The sequence below is a fragment of the Symphalangus syndactylus genome, chromosome 8 (assembly GCF_028878055.3).
Source record: "Symphalangus syndactylus isolate Jambi chromosome 8, NHGRI_mSymSyn1-v2.1_pri, whole genome shotgun sequence".
In the NCBI taxonomy this organism is placed as follows: Eukaryota; Metazoa; Chordata; class Mammalia; order Primates; family Hylobatidae; genus Symphalangus; species Symphalangus syndactylus.
The window spans coordinates 119,350,436-119,368,244 of record NC_072430.2 but is presented as its reverse complement, the minus strand read 5'-3'; the positions used below and the strand labels follow the sequence as shown (position 1 = coordinate 119,368,244).

General features: G+C 36.3%; 1 protein-coding gene across 8 annotated transcripts in view; it reads left to right on the top strand.

Moving 5' to 3' along the window:
* Positions 1 to 17,809, top strand: part of BARD1 (BRCA1 associated RING domain 1) — an 81,660-nt gene that overhangs the window by 20,462 nt on the left and 43,389 nt on the right. For 4 of the 8 annotated variants that reach the window (XM_063645679.1, XM_055290519.2, XM_055290521.2 and 1 more), the window contains one exon: positions 7,256 to 8,205. The exons of 3 other annotated variants lie outside the window; for them this stretch is intronic. In XM_063645679.1, coding sequence (XP_063501749.1) covers positions 7,256 to 8,205 — 950 coding nt within the window. The remainder of the gene's footprint in view (positions 1 to 7,255; positions 8,206 to 17,809) is intronic. One more of the 8 variants, XM_063645680.1, reaches the window with a different exon arrangement.

Sequence of the window (17,809 nt, the reverse complement as noted above, 5' to 3'; positions counted from 1 at the left end):
TCTTCTTTTTACTAATGGAGGTAAATTTAAAAGTTTTTATTTTCTCTTCAGCCCTATCATATTAAGTCAGACCTTGCAGGTGCTCATCAGGTTCTGTGAAACATGTTGGTGTTGGTGACATTAAAAAAACCTTTTATTATGCTTGTATAGTATTACAATTTCTTTTTCCATTTTCTGCTTTACAGAGAGATGCTCGTCTTTCTGTAACGATTACATAGTGTTTCATATATGCTATGACTTTTTTATAGTAGAGGAAGATGAATGTTTGAATAGCTGTGTTGCTGTTGTTTTTCTTAAATAGAACTAAATGCTTCCTGACTTACAAAATAATCATTCTTCAGTGAAGGCGTTAATGTTGCACAGATGGTAGCAAAGGACTTTCCTTTGATTTTTAATAAGAGACTGGTTCGTCAAAGAGATTTCTCAGCTTCTGTTGTGAAACCTATAATAGAGAATAATTTGAAAGGCACACAATGTACATGATTATAATCCTTTCATGTAGATTAATGATAGCTAAATCACATTTTCTAATTGCCTCTTTTTTCTATAGTTGATTATTAAATTTTAAGAAAAAACTTGGCCAAGCAGCTCCTTAGTAACACATGCATCTCTGTTCCTCACTATTTTGTGATGTACTCTGAAATTCAGAGAATAGAATTCTTTTAAATATTATCATTAAGGAATTTTCTGTGCAGAGGAAAGACCAATATTTTTCTTCATGAAATGAATATGATGATTTATCATGCCGAGAAGCATTCACCCATAAAAATTGTTGGTAGCTGTTAATAACGTGACTTACGTTCCAGCAGTAGTGTTTTGCTTTTTACAGTTTTATCTTAGAATATTATCTTAGATATTCAGAATATCTAATAAAATTCAGAATATACAGTCATCTTTGTTGTGCTCCTTGCTTAGTTATGCAAGATACGTAATTAAAATCTTCTTGAGTAAAGTTTTTATTACCAGATGAATAGTAAAATTGTGTTCATATCAATTACCTTGAATATATTATCTTCATTTACTCATTTATAAGGTAGGAAATATGTACAGCTGAGTATGAAATTTCTTGTCTTTTTAGATTGAGGTTTTTTAGTCAATTGAGTGTGTTGCTGCTATATTATAAGCCTTAATTTTCCTTTAAAAGCTCAATTCTACATTTTTAACGTTTTTCAAACATTGAGAACCTCAGGGTTTGACATGGTTTTAATTGAAAATGTCATCTGTGTTTAAAATAATTAGAAAAAGTCAAATACAAGTTATTACAGACTATCAGAGGATTAACCTTTATGTCTTTGTAATCCTGAGTCTTTCTTGAAAAGTAATCCTGGTAACATTTCATTTGACCTTTCCTATAGACTTGAGATTATATCAGAAGTGACTTGGTTTTGAAATCTACTTACCACTGCAAAGAAAAGACCTTGTTGAATCTAGACATAAAGTCTCTATGTGAATGGATACGTCGTTCTGATTCTTTCCAAGATCCTGTCTTAATAACACTTTGTGGACCAGGTCATGTTCAGCTATGATATTTAAAGGTATATGTAGGAGAATCTGCCCTCATTCATATACATACTCCTGCCTTCAGTAGGTTTATCATTTTACTGCCTTTTCAGTGTAGTGCTTCCATTTCATCTGCAGGAAGTGATGGTACACTTTGGAGTAGAAAATCTTTACTCTTTTGCTAGACAGGGATCATGTCTGAAATTTCTAGAGTTAAGTACTAATTATTTTATTTTTCAAAGCCTGTTTCCCATTTCTTCTCACCTGTTTAAGGTTCTTTTACCAGGTAAATGTATTTTTAAAGATAGGACTTTTGTACTCAAGAAATACAAGGTGAAAGAATAGGCAGAAGAAGCAGTTTTGAACTTGAAAGAATTGAGATGATCATTAACAATCTTCTGGTGTATTAATAATTTTAAGCTGATAAAACAATAAAACAAGCTGTTCTATGTGAATAAAAAATGACTAAAAGGAAATAAAAAAAAATTGATGATGTACTTTTCTTTTGCTAATGAAGACATGAGAATGTTGAAACGAAATTTATTCCCCAAAACGTAAGAAAATGAAAATAATGTTGTATCTCAAGTATTGAAAGTTCTCAAGAATAATCACCATTTGAAAACGTTATTGAACACCTTGTAACATCAGATGTTTATTTCCTATATGGTGGATGTTGTATCCCTTAGGAATAAGACTAGTGGCCGCTGGTTTTCTTCTTAAAGTACCTAAGGTTTAGAACTCCATTCCATTAAAAGTTTTCTCTGGTTCTGTAATGTCCGTCAAGTTTTATGCAGAGTTCTTTTCGATTTGAATGAAGAGTGATTTTTAAGGAGGAAAACAAAATTTGGTTAGTTTCTTTTTCTCTCTTTGTCTCTCTCTTTTCTCCTCTTTCTTTTTTAAATAGGAATAACAAAACATATTGTAAGAAGCCTGGTTTATTGCGGCACTATTCACAATAGCAAAGAGTTGGAACCAACCCAAATATCCAACAACGATAGACTGGATTAAGAAAATGTGGCACATATACACCATGGAATACTATGCGGCCATAAAAAATGATGAGTTCATGTCCTTTGTAGGGACATGGATGAAACCGGAAAACATCATTCTCAGTAAACTATCGCAAGGACAAAAAACCAAACACCGCATGTTCTCACTCATAGGCGGGAATTGAACAGTGAGAACTCATGGACACAGGAAGGGGAACATCACACTCCGGGGACTGTTGTGGGGTGGGGGGACTGGGGAGGGACAGCATTAGGAGATACACCTAATGCTAAATGACGAGTTAATGGGTGCAGCAAAACAACATGGCACATGGATACATATGTAACAAACCTGCACATTGTGCACATGTACCCTAAAACCTAAAGTATAATAATAAAAAATAAATAAATAAAATAAAATTAAAAAAAAAAAAAAGCCTGGTTGGTCAGAGGAGATTGTCTATGTTAATTAGGAGAATGTTTGTCAGGCAGCATGAAATCATTTGTTAATTATTGTTTTTAATCTTATCAGATTATTGTTATTTTTCCAACTTTCCTCCCTTTCTAATGTTCTTTTTTTCTTTCTTTCTTTCTTTTTGTCTGGGCCTGAAATTACCTTTTGCTAATCCAGTTTGTGTGGAGAGATAGAGTACCAGATTGGGAGTTAGGGGACTCCTTCCTTCTTTTTGTTTTAACTTTAGTCCTTCATTGTTAAAATGAAAGAATTAGACTAAATTATTTTCAAGTTTTCTTCTAGCTCTTAAAATTAATTCTAACATCTCTTACATAAACATTTGGAAAGATTTAAGAGAATATCAAATAATTTATTCACTAGTACTTACTGAGTATTGTCTATTCATGTGCTCACCACTGTGCTGGGCTGAGCTGGGTTGATTTTACGTATGTTTTCATGGGGTGGGAGAGAATTTTAAGGCATTTTTTTTTTCTTGAAGAAAATGAATATCCCAAAGACAAAAACAACGTAAGACAACTTGAAGGGAGTTGATTGTCAGAATCAGAAAAGGGGATGACTTGTATGATTTGTCAGTGAAGAAAAACTTTTCCTCTACACTCTTAGGTTCATTGTATGGAGGCCTGTGAATTAAACTGTAAAAAAGATTAGCAAGAGAGAAGATAGATTTTTATTTATGAATATACATGTGAGTTCACAGAAAAATGTGACTTTCCAAACAGGTAAAAATGGGAGTTTATAAACCTAAATTAATGGGAAGAAGTAGAGGGAAGAAAAGGCTTCTATGGAAAGAACAAATGGCTTTCTTTTTTTTTTTTTATTATACTTCAATTTCTGGGACACATGTGCAGAACATGCAGGTTTGTTACATAGGTTTACATGTGCCGTGGTGGTTTGCTGCACCCATCAACTTGTCGTCTACATTAGGTATTTCTCCTAATGCTATCCCTCCCCTGACCCCACTCCCTCCAACACACCCTGGTGTGTAATGTTCCCCTCCCTGTGTCCCTGTGTTCTCATTGTTCACCTCCCACTTATGAGTGAGAACATGTAGTGTTTGGTTTTCTGTTCCTGTGTTAGTTTGCTGAGAATGATGGTTTCCAGCTTCATCCATGTCCCTGCAAAGGACATGAACTCATCCTTTTTATGGGTGCATAGTATTCCATGTTGTATATGTGCCACATTTTCTTTATCCAGTCTGTCATTGATGGGCATTTGGGTTGGTTCCAAGTCTTTGCTATTGTGAACAGTGCTGCAGTAAACATACATGTGCATGTGTCTTTATAGTAGAATGATTTATAATCCTTTGGGTATATACTCAGTAATGGGATTGCTGGGTCAAATGGTGTTTCTGGTCCTAGATCCTTGAGGAATCGCCACACTGTCTTCCACAATGGTTGAACTAATTTACACCCCCACCAACAGTGTCAATGTGTTTCTATTTCTCCACATCCTCTTCAGCATCTGTTGTTTCCTGACTTTTTAATGATCGCCATTCTAACTGGGGTGAGATGGTATCTCATTGTGGTTTTGATTTGCATTTGTCTAATGATGATGATGAGCTATTTTTTCATGTTTGTTGGCCGCATAAATGTCTTCTTTTGAGAAGTATCTGTTTATATCCTTCACCCACTTTTAGATGGGGTTGTTTTTTTCTTGTAAATTTAAGTTCTTTGTAGATTCTGGATATTAGTCCTTTGTCAGATGTATAGATTGCAAAAATTTTTCTCCCATTCTGTAGGTTGCCTGTCCACTCTGGTGATAGTTTCTTTTGCTGTGCAGAAGGTCATTAGTTTAATTAGATCCCATTTGTCCATTTTGGCTTTTACTGCCATTGCTTTTGATGTTTTAGTCCTGAAGTCTTTGCCCATGCCCATGTCCTGAATGGTATTGCCTAGGTTTTGTTCTAGCATTTTTATGGTTTTAGGTCTTATATTTAAGTCTTTAATCCACGTTAATTTTTATGTAAGGTATAAGTAAGGGGTCCGGTTTCAGTTTTCTGCATGTGGCTATCCAGTTTTCCCAACATCCTTTATTAAATAGGGAATCCTTTCCCCATTGCTTGTTTTGTTAGGTTTGTCAAAAATCAGATGGTTGTAGATGTGTGGCATTATTTCTGAGGGCTCTGTTCTGTTCCATTGGTCTGTATATCTGTCATGATGATTTGCTGCACCTATCAACCCGTCATCTAGGTTTTAAGCCGTGCGTGCATTAGGTATTTGTCCTAATGCTCTCATCACTCCCCTTGCCCCCCACCCCCCGACAAGCCCTGGTGTGTGATGTTCCCCTCACTGTGTCCATGTCTTCTCATTGTTTAACTTCCACTTATAACTGAGAAGATGTGGTTTTTGGTTTTCTGTTCCTTAGTTTGCTGAGAATTATGGCTTTCAGCTTTATCCATGTCACTGCAAAGGACATGAAGTCATTCTTTTTTTATGGCTTCATAGTATTCCATCGTGTATATGTGCCACATTTTCTTTAAAAATCACTTTCTTCCGTGGTCTCTGTAAGTGAGGTATACTGGCCATCCTTTAGTTCCTTAAATTTATTACAATTGCCCCTTGAATAACATAGGCTTGAGCTGCATGGGTCCACTTATATACAGATTTTTTTTGGTCAAATCCAGATGGAAAATACAGTATTCATGGCATTCAAAACCCAAGTATACAGAGGGCTTTTTCTACACTCTGCTTCTCCAGGAGTGAGTGCAGGAATTGAGTATGTGGGTATTTTGGTATCCAAGGGAGTTCTTGAACCAGTCCCCCAATAATATTGAGGAACAACTGTATATCGTCTCTGCTATTGGGCCTTTGAACATCTTATCATCTTGCTCTTGTGTCTCGTTAACTTGTGATCTTTTAGAATGCTTTTTACCATTTCTATTACTGTAACACTTGTCAGAGCCAATATATTTCCTCTTGGATGATAGCCACATAATTGGCTGTTGTTTCTACTCTTTTCTTTCCAAAGTTCCTCCTCCACATGGCAGTCAGAATGATAATTCTAAAATATAAAACATCGTATCCTTTTTCTGCATTGGATGTGAGATCCACAGGACTGTTTCCTTTACATCATTTATATCTCAGCTCAAAAATCAGCTTCTCCTTGATGCCTTCCTTGATGACCTTAATTAAAGTAGCAGGTGATTATAAAGAAGAGTATCTCTCACAAAATGTGGCACTTTGTGTACATAGAGACAATTTTTTTCTTTTTAAAAACTCTACTGAATCTTTGTATATTCTGTCTACCCTCAATGGAATCTTTGTGTTTTAATTCTTGATTATAAATCTATATTTTTACAGTTTTTAAAAAGTATTTTATATATATATGTAGAAAAAATATATATTTTCTAACTGTATAGTTTAATGAATTTGCACAAACTGAACTCACCCAGGGCAAAAACAGTACTCTGGAAGCCCCTCTTGTGCTCCCTTTCAGTCACTGCTTTTCCCTATAGGGGTAACCAACTACTATTCTGACTTAACACATTAAATTAGTTTTGGCTGTTTTATATTTGATGTAAGTGAAAACATATAATGTGTATGTAGCTTATTTTGCTTAAGAGATTATGTTTGAATATGTAGTTATTGTTCATTTATTCTTACTAATCTTTGGTTATGCAGCTTGAAGTTAATATTAGATGATACCTAAAGGGTCATGACTATTGTCTTTAATCCCCTGTATTCATTTTGTCAGAGATATGTCTTGAAATCATATAGTATGAGTCCTCCAACTTGGTTCTTCAGTATTATGTTGGTCGTTCTAAGTCTTTTGCCTTTCAAATTGTACCTTTCTTTTTCCATGTAAATTTAGAATTGCTTGTTGAGTTTTACAAGCAAGCCTACTGGAATTTACATTGAGATTTGTTATATCTAAATCTGTTTGGAACAATTGGTGTCTTAACAATATTGTTATAGTTCATGAACATGGTATATCTCTCCATTTGTGTAGAATTCTTTAATAAGTATTTTGTAATTCTTAGCAAACAGAACTTATACATTCTGTTAGATTTGTATTTTATGGGTTTTTTTGGGTACTATATTTGGAATATAAGTTTCACGTTTTGTTCTCTGCTGTATCTTCAGTCTCTAGGATATGGTACAAAGTCGGTTTCAGTAAGTATTTATTGAACGAGTGTATATCTGCTATCAAAGAGTTCATACTCTAGGAGCTGAGAAAGAAGTACATAATTAAAAGATGATGCACTTTAGGGGAACTATAAACAAAATTCTTCGGGAGCTCCATGTGGGAGCAATAAATTTCATGTAACAGATTTCTTTTTCTTTTTTTCTGTCAGATTTGAAAGAAGATAAACCTAGGAAAAGTTTGTTTAATGATGCAGAAAACAAGAAGAATTCAATTAAAATGTGGTTTAGCCCTCGAAGTAAGAAAGTCAGATATGTTGTGAGTAAAGCTTCAGTGCAAACCCAGCCTGCAATAAAAAAAGATGCAAGTGCTCAGCAAGACTTGTATGAATTTGTTTCCCCAAGTCCTCCTGCAGATGTTTCTGAGAGGGCTAAAAAGGCTTCTGCAAGATCTGGAAAAAAGCAAAAAAAGAAAACTTTAGCTGAAATCAACCAAAAATGGAATTTAGAGGCAGAAAAAGAAGATGGTGAATTTGACTCCAAAGAGGAATCTAAGCAAAAGCTGGTATCCTTCTGTAGCCAACCATCCGTTATCTCCAGTCCTCAGATAAATGGTGAAATAGACTTACTAGCAAGTGGCTCCTTGACAGAATCTGAATGTTTTGGAAGTTTAACTGAAGTCTCTTTACCATTGGCTGAGCAAATAGAGTCTCCAGACACTAAGAACAGGAATGAAGTAGTGACTCCTGAGAAGGTCTGCAAAAGTTATCTGACATCTAAGACATCTTTGCCATTAGAAAATAATGGAAAACGTGGCCATCACAATAGACTTTCCAGTCCCATTTCTAAGAGATGTAGAACCAGCATTCGGAGCACCAGTGGAGATTTTGTTAAGCAAACGGTGCCCTCAGAAAATATACCATTGCCTGAATGTTCTTCACCACCTTCAGGCAAACGTAAAGTTGGTGGTACCTCAGGGAGGAAAAACAGTAACATGTCCGATGAGTTCGTTAGTCTTTCACCAGGTACACCACCTTCTACATTAAATAGTTCAAGTTACAGGCGAGTGATGTCTAGTCCCTCAGCAATGAAGCTGTTGCCCAATATGGCTGTGAAAAGAAATCATAGAGGAGAGACTTTGCTCCATATTGCTTCTATTAAGGTAGGATGCTTACTCTGAAATACCGTCTCAGAATGAGTCCAACTATAAAGCAATTTCTTTGGAGTTTGTGAAAAATGGCATAGGATTACTAGGATAATTAACCTTTCACAGACATGATACTTCCTCTGAACCAGAGAAGCCAGATTCACAGGGACAGCATCTCTACTTCAGTTGGAGCAGTGGCCCCTGAGTGTGGGCAGCATGATCTTGTAGGAGAAAACCAATATTTGAATATTTCAGCTTTTCTTTTGCCAAGTGCTTTTGCCTTTGTCTATTTTACCTTCAGTTTTTATCATTTTGTTTACCTGTCTTCATGCTTTATGAACGTAGACAATTGCTAAGTTATTACAGGCAACAATGTTTACTTAGTAAAAAAGCCCAGATTTACCATCCAAATTCAACCAGAATTTGGAAGGTTGAAAGATGTGGTCTGTACATTTCTCCAATGACCGGGACATTTGACTACCAGAAATGGCTCCTCCAGTTCACCACAAAGGAGCTGCTTTTTGCCCTAGAATCAGCCATTCCTTTTACTGACCTGCTCATTGACGTTCATTCTCTTTAATTATTGCCTCAACACCTGAGATGTGGCAGCGTTTTTTGGAACCTGGCCTGTTTTCTGAATATTTGGCAGTGGTTGATCTTTGAAATTGACACAAACACTACATGCGAAATAGAGCAGTAGGCACCATAACTTTATAGGCTTTGCTCTGTGATTTCATGCAAGTGTTAGGAAAGTATGATGTGGTATACCTTAGTACTAAATTAGGATAGCTTTTATGCTGTCTCAGCGACTGTACATAGTCAATTCACCCAGGAAATCCTTTGGTCTTCTGGATGGGTAGAGAACTTTGGGATACCTGGGAGGAACCACTTGGAGGCCCACAAACATGAGGCTGGTGGGCAACATAAAACATTTGAGAAGAACATGGAGTAGACATTGAGTGTGGTCCAAAGATTCCTGTATTTCTGTGTGGAGAAAGGGAATAGCATAAACTGAGCTTATCCCAGCTGCTGCTGGTTTGTTTTCCTTGCTTTTCTTCTAGATTAATGAGGAATACAGTCAGCTCTGTGTATCTGTGCGTTCTGTGTTTATGGGTTCAACCAACTGCGAATCAAAAATATTTGGGAGAAAAGCCAATAACAATATGCAATAAAAAGTAATGCAAATTAAAAAATATCATATAACAACTATCTACATAGCATTTATATTGTATTAGGTATTATAAGTAATTTAGAGATAATTTAAAGTATCCTGGAGGATCTGTGTAGGTTATTTGCAAATACATCATTTTATATGAGGAATCTGTGGATTTTGGTATCTGCTGGGATTCTGGAACCAATCCCCCACAGATACTGAGGGATGACTGTACTCTATTTCTGATACCAGTGAGGCAGGTACCTTACAACATGACCACATATTCTTTTGCACTTGTCTCTGGTTATGTTTTAGTTTGATTTTTGCAAAGCCTGACTTACAAAATTAGACTTTTTTTTGTCATCTTTGTTACATATATGTATATTATATGTACATATAAGCTATTGTAAACATAAAGTTATAGATATAAGTAGCTAGTGTAATGATTGTTTTTGTTCATTTTGCTGGCTAATACATAGTAATTTATATATTTTGCTTTCTGGGAAATGCTTGGACTATCAGGCAAGCATTTACTTATATTGGTGGCGACTTTTTCTTCTAACCATAAGAATAATTTATCTTTATTAATGAGGATCCCTAGGGTCTAGGCCAGAGTTTTGTAAATTCTTTCTTAAAGGGGCAGTTAGAGTAAACGTTTTCAGCTTTGCAGGCCATGAAATCTCTATCATAGCTGTTCAGCTCTGCCTTCTTAGTGCAAAAGTAGCCATAGACAATATGCAAACTAATAAAACTTATGTACAAAATTGGGTGACTGGCCCATAGGCTATAGTTTGCGTACTCTTGGTCTAGGCATGTGAAGAAACCGTAATAGAATATTAAGTCAGGATAAAATGATGGCATACTCCTGTGTCGGTGAATTTTCTCTATTAATATGTTCAAGATTACTTCATATGAGTTTTGTCAGTTTACTTAGAGTTTTGCTGGAATTATTAAATCCATTTTTATTTCCTTGAACTTAATTATTAAATGCAATTATTGTTACCAGTTGTCAGATTATGTTATGGTACATTTTTTAAAAGTTAATTTTTATTGTTTTTAAAATCACTGATTAATAGTGTCCTTTTAAATTTTTTTATGAGTTGAATGTGTGCCTCTCGCCTTAGCTTTATTTTAATAGACATATCCTTAAAATCAGATTCACTTATATAAATATATTTACATATATTTATATGTTTTTCTTTTTTTGGGGGGGGGCAGGGGACAGAGTCTTGCTCTGTCACCCAGGCTGGAGTGCAGTGGCACAATCTCAGCTCACTGCAACCTCTGCCTCCTGGGTTCAAGCAATTCTTCTGCTTCAGCCTCCCGAGTAGCTGGGATTACAGGCACCTGCCATCACGCCAGGCTACTTTTTATATTTTTAGTAGAGACGGAGTTTCACCATGTTGGCCAGGCTGGTCTCGAACTCCTCACCTCAGGTGATCTGTCCTCCTAGGCCTCCCAAAGTCTTGGGATTACAGGCATGAGCCACCATACCTGGCCAGTCTTCTTAGAAACAGTTTTCATTTCATTCCTATCCTAGTTTTCTCATTTGCAGCCAAGAATGAATAAATCTATGTGTACACATATTGCAGTTCTGCTCTCTAATTTATATTTTGCACCCACCTGCTTCAGAAAAGAATTTGAAGTGGCTCTAAAGTTAAAGCTACTATAAAATGGAACAAGGAGTTGGTAAAGAGGAAAGAGTTACTACAACTGGAGTGAATTTAGTTTTGGTGACCTTTAAGGCAGCCAAAACAAGGGGAAGGACCAAGTTTTGTGCTGTCAAAAGATAATGCATCCTTTTTGGTGGTGATTATTTATATTTTATACCCACCTACTTCAGAAAAGGATTTCAAGTGGCTCTAAAGTTATTTAGACTTGCATTGTATTGTTTCTTAAGCATGTTGGTAAACTTGCAGTTTCTACAGATTGAGCACATGGTTGCACTGAGCATGCTTGGTGTATGCACTGAGGGCCGAGAACCCAGCAGGAGTTTGTTCTCCTTCACTAGTTACCTTCCCCCACTGCCGGCAGGGCTTTACTGATTGATTTCTGAGCTTGGAAACATTATTAATAAACATTGTATAATACCTTGCCCCAAACTACTTCTGGGCATCATCATTGGCCATAACCTTTCCATAGCTACTACCCTACTGGCAGCTACTCTTTTCTTGCCCCTACCAGTTGCATTAGTTTTCTATTGCTGCCAAAACAAACTACCACAAAGTTAGTGATTCAAAGCAATGCAAATTAATTTTCTTACAGTTCTGTACACCTGAAGTCTAGTATGGGTCTCATCACACTGAAATCATGTTGTCAGCTGTTTTCAGGAGGTTCCAGGAAAGACCCATTTCATTTTTACTTGGATGGTTGGCAGGGACATCATAGTTCTTGTGGTAAGACTGAGATCCAGATTTCTTGCTGGTTTTCAGCTAAGGGTTGTTTCCAGGTTCTAGAGACTGTCACATTCCTTTAGTTCATGGTCCTCTTCTTCATCTTTAAATCCAGCAGCAGCAGATTGAGTCCTCACATCTCATCTTTCTGACATAGCCAGAAAGACCCTCTGCTTTTAAGAATCCATATGATTAAATTGGGCTACTTGAGAAATGCGGAATAATCTCCCCATCTCAAGGTGTGTCCACTTCATTACATTGCAGTGTCCCTTTCACCACGTAAGGTAACATAGGCACAGGTTCTGGGGATTATTAGTGTGTGGACATTTTTGGAGGTCATAATTTTTTGACCACACCACTGAAGTAGCTTCCTAATTTCCCTTTGTATTTCCTGCAGTCAGTTCTCTATGTAACAGCCAGAGTAATCTGACCGAAATCAAAATTGTCATTTCTCTGCTCTCCTATCAATGTCTTTTTTATACCCCTCTTCTTATTTGAATATCTTCATAACTCATGTTCCTATTTGAATGTCTGCATCACCTATGTTAAACTGCTATTGAGAACACTGTCATGAATGGGAGAGTTTACGAGAAAGCTTTGTGCCTAAGTAGAAACTAAGATACTCATTATTTATTCTTCTGATTTATTACCACAATTACTTTTGCACCAACCCAATAGAAAATAAAATACTAAGGATCTAGAGAAAATTTTTTATTTTGTATTATGTCAGCTTTGCTTGAGAATTTGTGCCATACTGACCTTCCCCTTTTCTTTCCCCACACCCCCCTACCGAGTTCTCTAGCACAAATTCTTAAAATGGCAATGATTACTCATAATTTATGCCACAGCAGTGACTTACTGTAGAATAGAAGAATGGCTTGAAGCTGGCATGCCATGATTTATTAGTGATGTAGACATAATAGATAATGTTTTGAATGCAACTTACAAGGCATGGTATGCTTAGAACATAACAAAGGTGATGAAGATCCCCTGGAGAGAGAAGATCCCTTGTGAGGAGTCTCATTTAGAGTTTAACTTCATAGTTTATTATACTTGAACACAGTCATGTTATATTGTGTGTGAAATTATGTATCCTTCATAGTAGCTTCATGAGAAGGTAGCAAAGGAAACAAAAGCAGCCTTGGCATATGTGATATTTTCAAGAGTTTAATTACTAAAATACCTCTTGGAGTCAGTATCTATTTTTCTCCTCTGTAACTCACCACATATGTATAAGTCTGCTTTTGTAATACCAGTAATTTATTGTGCCATTGTCCGGGCTATCAGAATTATCTGTTAAATTACAAGCATACCTCATTTAATTGCACTTCACTTTTTTGTGCTTCGCAGAGAGTTTTGTTTTTGTGTTTTTTGACAATCCTGCATTGAGCAAGTCTGTCAGTGCTGTTTTTCCAACAGCGTATGCTCAGTGTGTCTCTGTGTCACATTTTGGTAATTCTCACAATATTTCAGATCCTTTCACTACTGTTGTATCTGTTACGGTGATTTGTGATCAATGATCTTCAATGTTACTATTGTAATTGCTTTGGGGCACCACAAACCCTGGCCATGTAACATGGCAAACTTAATTGATAAATGTTGTCTTTTCTGACTATTCTATTTACTGATAATTCTCCCATCTCTCTCCCTTTGAATCCCTGTTTCCTGGGACACAAGAATATTGAATTTAGGTAAACTAACAACCCTACAATGTCCTCTGAGTTTTCAAGTGGAAGGAAGAGTCACTCATCTCTTACTTTATATAAGAAGCTAGAAATGATGAGTGAGGAAGGCATGTTGAAAGTTGAGATAGGCCAAAAGCTAGGTCTCTTGCCAAACAGCCAATTTGTGAATGCAAAGAAAAAGTTCTTTAAGGAATTTAAAAGTGCTACCCTGTTGAATACACAAACGAGATGAGAAGAAAGCATAACCGCCTTATTGCCGATATGAGGAGAGTTGGAATCATCTAGATAGATGATCAAACCAACCACATTTCCTTAAGCAAAACCCTACTCCAGGGCAAGATCCTAAATCTCTTTAATTCTGTGAAGGCTGAGAGAGGTGAGGAAGCTGCAGAAGAAAAGTTGGAAGCTAGCAGAGATTGGCTCATGAAGTTGAAGGAAAAAAGCTGTCTCCATAATATAACAATGCAAGTTGAAACGGCAGGTGCTGATGGAGAAACTGCAGCAGGTTATCCAGAAGATCTAGCCAAGATAATTATGAGAGTGGCACACTAAACAACAGATTTCAGTGAAGTTGAAACAGCCTTTTGTTGGAAGAATATGCCATCTGGGTCTTTCATACTTAGAAAGGAGAAGTCAATACCTGGCTTCAAAGGACAGGCTTTCTTGTTAGGGGCTAATGCAGCTGGTGAGTTGAAGTGGAAGCCAATGCTCATTTACCATTTGGAACAACAAAGCCTGGGTGAGAGCACATCTTGACAGCATGGTTTGCTAAATATTTTAAGCCCGCTGCTGAGACCTACTGTTCAGGAAAGATATTCAAAATATTACTAACTGACAGTGCCACCTAGTCACCCAAGTGTTCTGATGAAGATAAGGACATTAATGCTGTTTTCATGTCTCCCAACAAAACATGAATTCTGTAGGCCATGGATCAAGGAGTAACTTTTACTTTCAAGTCTTATTACTTAAAAAAATACATTTTGTAAGGCTATGGCTGCTATAGATGGGGATTCCACAGATGATTCTGGAAATGACTCACCATTCTAAATGCCATTAATATCATTGATGATTCATGGGAGGATGTCCAAATGTTAACATTAACAGTAGTTTGGAAAAGAGTTGATTACAGTTTTCATGGATGACTTTGAGAGGTTCAGAACTTAAGTGGAGAAAGTAACTATAGGTGTAGTAGAAATAGCAAGATAACTGGAATTAGAAGTGGAGCCTGAAGAGGCGACTGAATTGCTGCAGCCTCATGATCAAACTTCAATGGATGAGGCGTTGTTTGTTATAGATGAGAAAGAAAGTGGTTTCTGGAGATGGAATCTACTTCTGGTGAAGATGTTGTGAATACTGTTGAAATGACAAAGGATTTAGAAAATTACATCATCTTAGTTGATAAAACAGCAGCAGAGTTTGAGAGGATTGGCTCCAATCTTGAGAGAAGTTCTATGCGGATAAAATGCTACCAAACTGCGTCACATGCTACAGATAAATCTTTCATGAAATGAAGCCAGTGGATGTGGCATACTGTATTGTCTTGATTTAAGAAACTGTCACAACCACCCAAACCTTCAGCAACTACCTGCTTGCTCAGTCAGCAGCCGGCAGCATCAAGGCAAGACCATCCACCAGCAAAACGGTTGTCACCATTTTTTAGCAATAAAGTTATTTTCAATTAAGGTCTGTTCATTTTTTTTTAAACATAATGCTATTGCACACTTAGTAGACTACAGTATAGTGTACATATAACTTTTATATGTGCTGGGAAACCAGAAGATTCGTGTGACTTGCTTTATTGCAATATTTGCTTTATCTCAGTGATCTGGAACTGAACCAACAGTATCTCTGAGATATGCCTGTATTTTTTTCAGTAAATTCTAAGAAGCTAGAGAAGTATTTAACATATATTAGAGCTTCATTCCAGATGGTTCATTTTTGTCTGTTTGTTTTAATGGCGTCTAATTGCCAAGAAGGGAAGTTTTTGATTCCCGGTCAGTTCATTTACGTGGAAAAGCTTAACCATGCTAGGCAAGTCATTTGTCTTATACTTAATTGTAATGTTCTGTATTGTTTTTATGAATATGTTTATTATTAATGGTATTTTAGAAGAGCTAACCTTTATAATAAGGAAAAGTTTTGTTTTTGTGTGTGTGTTTTTGGAAAGTTAATTTATATTGCTGGAATATGTGTGGATCTGCAATATGTACAGATGTGTGAAGGATCTTTCCTTTGATTGAAAGATCAGCAATAAAAGATTCAGTGGGACACACACACACTCTTATTTTCAGCCTTCAATGTATTAGTTGAAAATACCAAATTCATTTAAAATTTTTAATAAGCCTTGGCAAATACTTTCCTTAGGTAAATTATTTTTGCTGTGGTTTAAGAAAAGTTCAATTATTCTTTCAAGTTGTGAGGAGCCCAAAAGTGAGTACTTGAAAGTAATTTAAAGAAGCCAGAATCAAAACTTAATTTATTTCCTGGCTACTTCATATCAGTTCAAGCTATTCCAGTTACTGTAGACTCTAATTATCATAATTTTATTTATGCGCATGACATTACATTTACATGAAGTACAAAGATGAAAATATGACAAACTTTCAAGTACTAGGGAGGAGAAAGCAGATTGGTAAAAAGCACCGCTTTTGCTAATCAGCTATACAGTTCAGGGGTGGGGAGAATGTTAACAGAAGACACTTTGATAGTATGAAGAGGTAACATGAAAGAAAAATAGCAACTGTCTAGCAACCTTGAAATAGGGTCTACTTTTATTCCTTAAATTGTCACTGTTTCTGTTTGACTATTCCCTTGAGACTCTTCCATTTCACAATTGTGTTTGTATTATTTTTTAAGCTTCTTTAATATGTTTTTTTGCATTACCATGTAGAATTAGAATGGGGAAATCTTTGAGAACTCAGGTTTTTTTGTGTGAGTACTTTCATGTTAAAGATAGGGAATGTGTGTGGTTCTGGCAGTTAATCTGCTCACTTGTTACAGGATTGTTTTGGAAAAAAAATCAAATTTGTATCTTGGCAGATATTCCTGCATTCATTTCTAACCAATATGAATATAAAGCAAAAATTGCAGGGGCTCACAATTGTAATCCCAATAATTTTGGAAGCTAAGACATGAGATTGCTTGAGTCCATTAGTTTGGGCAACGTAGTGAGACCCCCATCTCTACAAAACAATAAAAAAAAATTAGCCAGGCATGGTGATGTATGCCTAGCTACTACTCGGGAGGCTGAGGCAGGAGAATTGCTTGGGCCCAGGAGCTTGAAGTTACAGTGAGCTATGATCATGCCATTGCACTCCAGTTGCTAAATACATGATAACTTGCTCTAGAAGTAGAATTTGCACTGTTAAGAAATCTGGGAAAATGTTGCTTTTTTTTTTTTTTCCCTTGAAACTGGGGTAATTAATTTGAAACCTATAATCCTTTTAGACCCATTGAGCATTTAAGGTCATTTTGTTAATTTAGGAATATAAAAATGTATGTTGCATGTAGATTTACTTTTTTAGAAAACTGAAGATTTGAGAAACAGCCCAGAGCACAGAAACAGAGACAATTAGAAATAAAAAGCATTTTTTTTTTTCTGAGATAGAGTCTCACTCTGTCATCCAGGCTGGAGTGCAGTGGCATGATCTCAACTCACTGCAACCTCCGCCTCCTGGGTTCGAGCAGTTCTCCTGTCTCAGCCTCCTGAGTAGCCAGGATTACAGGCGTGCGCCACCATGCCTGGCTTATTTTTGTGTTTTTAGTAGAGACGGGATTTCACCATGTTGGCTAGGCTAATCTCAAACTCCTGACCTCATGATTTGCCCGCCTCAGCCTCCCAAAGTGCTGGGATTACAGGTGTGAGCCACCGCATCCTGCCAGCAAAATTTTTTAAAAAGAAAAAAAAACCAAATATTATATTTAGGAGAATAAGTGATTTCTACATTATCAAACCAACAGAGGAAAAAAAATTCATTTCAGAAAAAAGTATTTGGAGAGGGTGGGTGGGGAGAGATTTATTCACTAAAGAATCACTCACAAAACTCATTGAACACAATATTATGCATGTAACTTCTGTCTATAGCTTTTTATTCAGTCTTTTTTGAGAGTATGCTCTGCTAGTTATTTTTGCTTTATCTTCATGGACTTAGATACTGTACCCTGCCCTCTTATCCTAAAAGAACTGATTTAGTTATATTTGCAGTGACTGGTGATAATAATGTAATTTCAAGAAAATTCTTACCTTCATCCCACTGCATAAATGCCTCCTTCTTCCTAAAGCCTGACATTGTTTTACAAAGGGACAGTATCTTTTATATTACAGCTAGAGATTTTTAAAAAGGCTTTAAGAGTTAACGGATACTTAAAAAGTAATACATAATTAAATA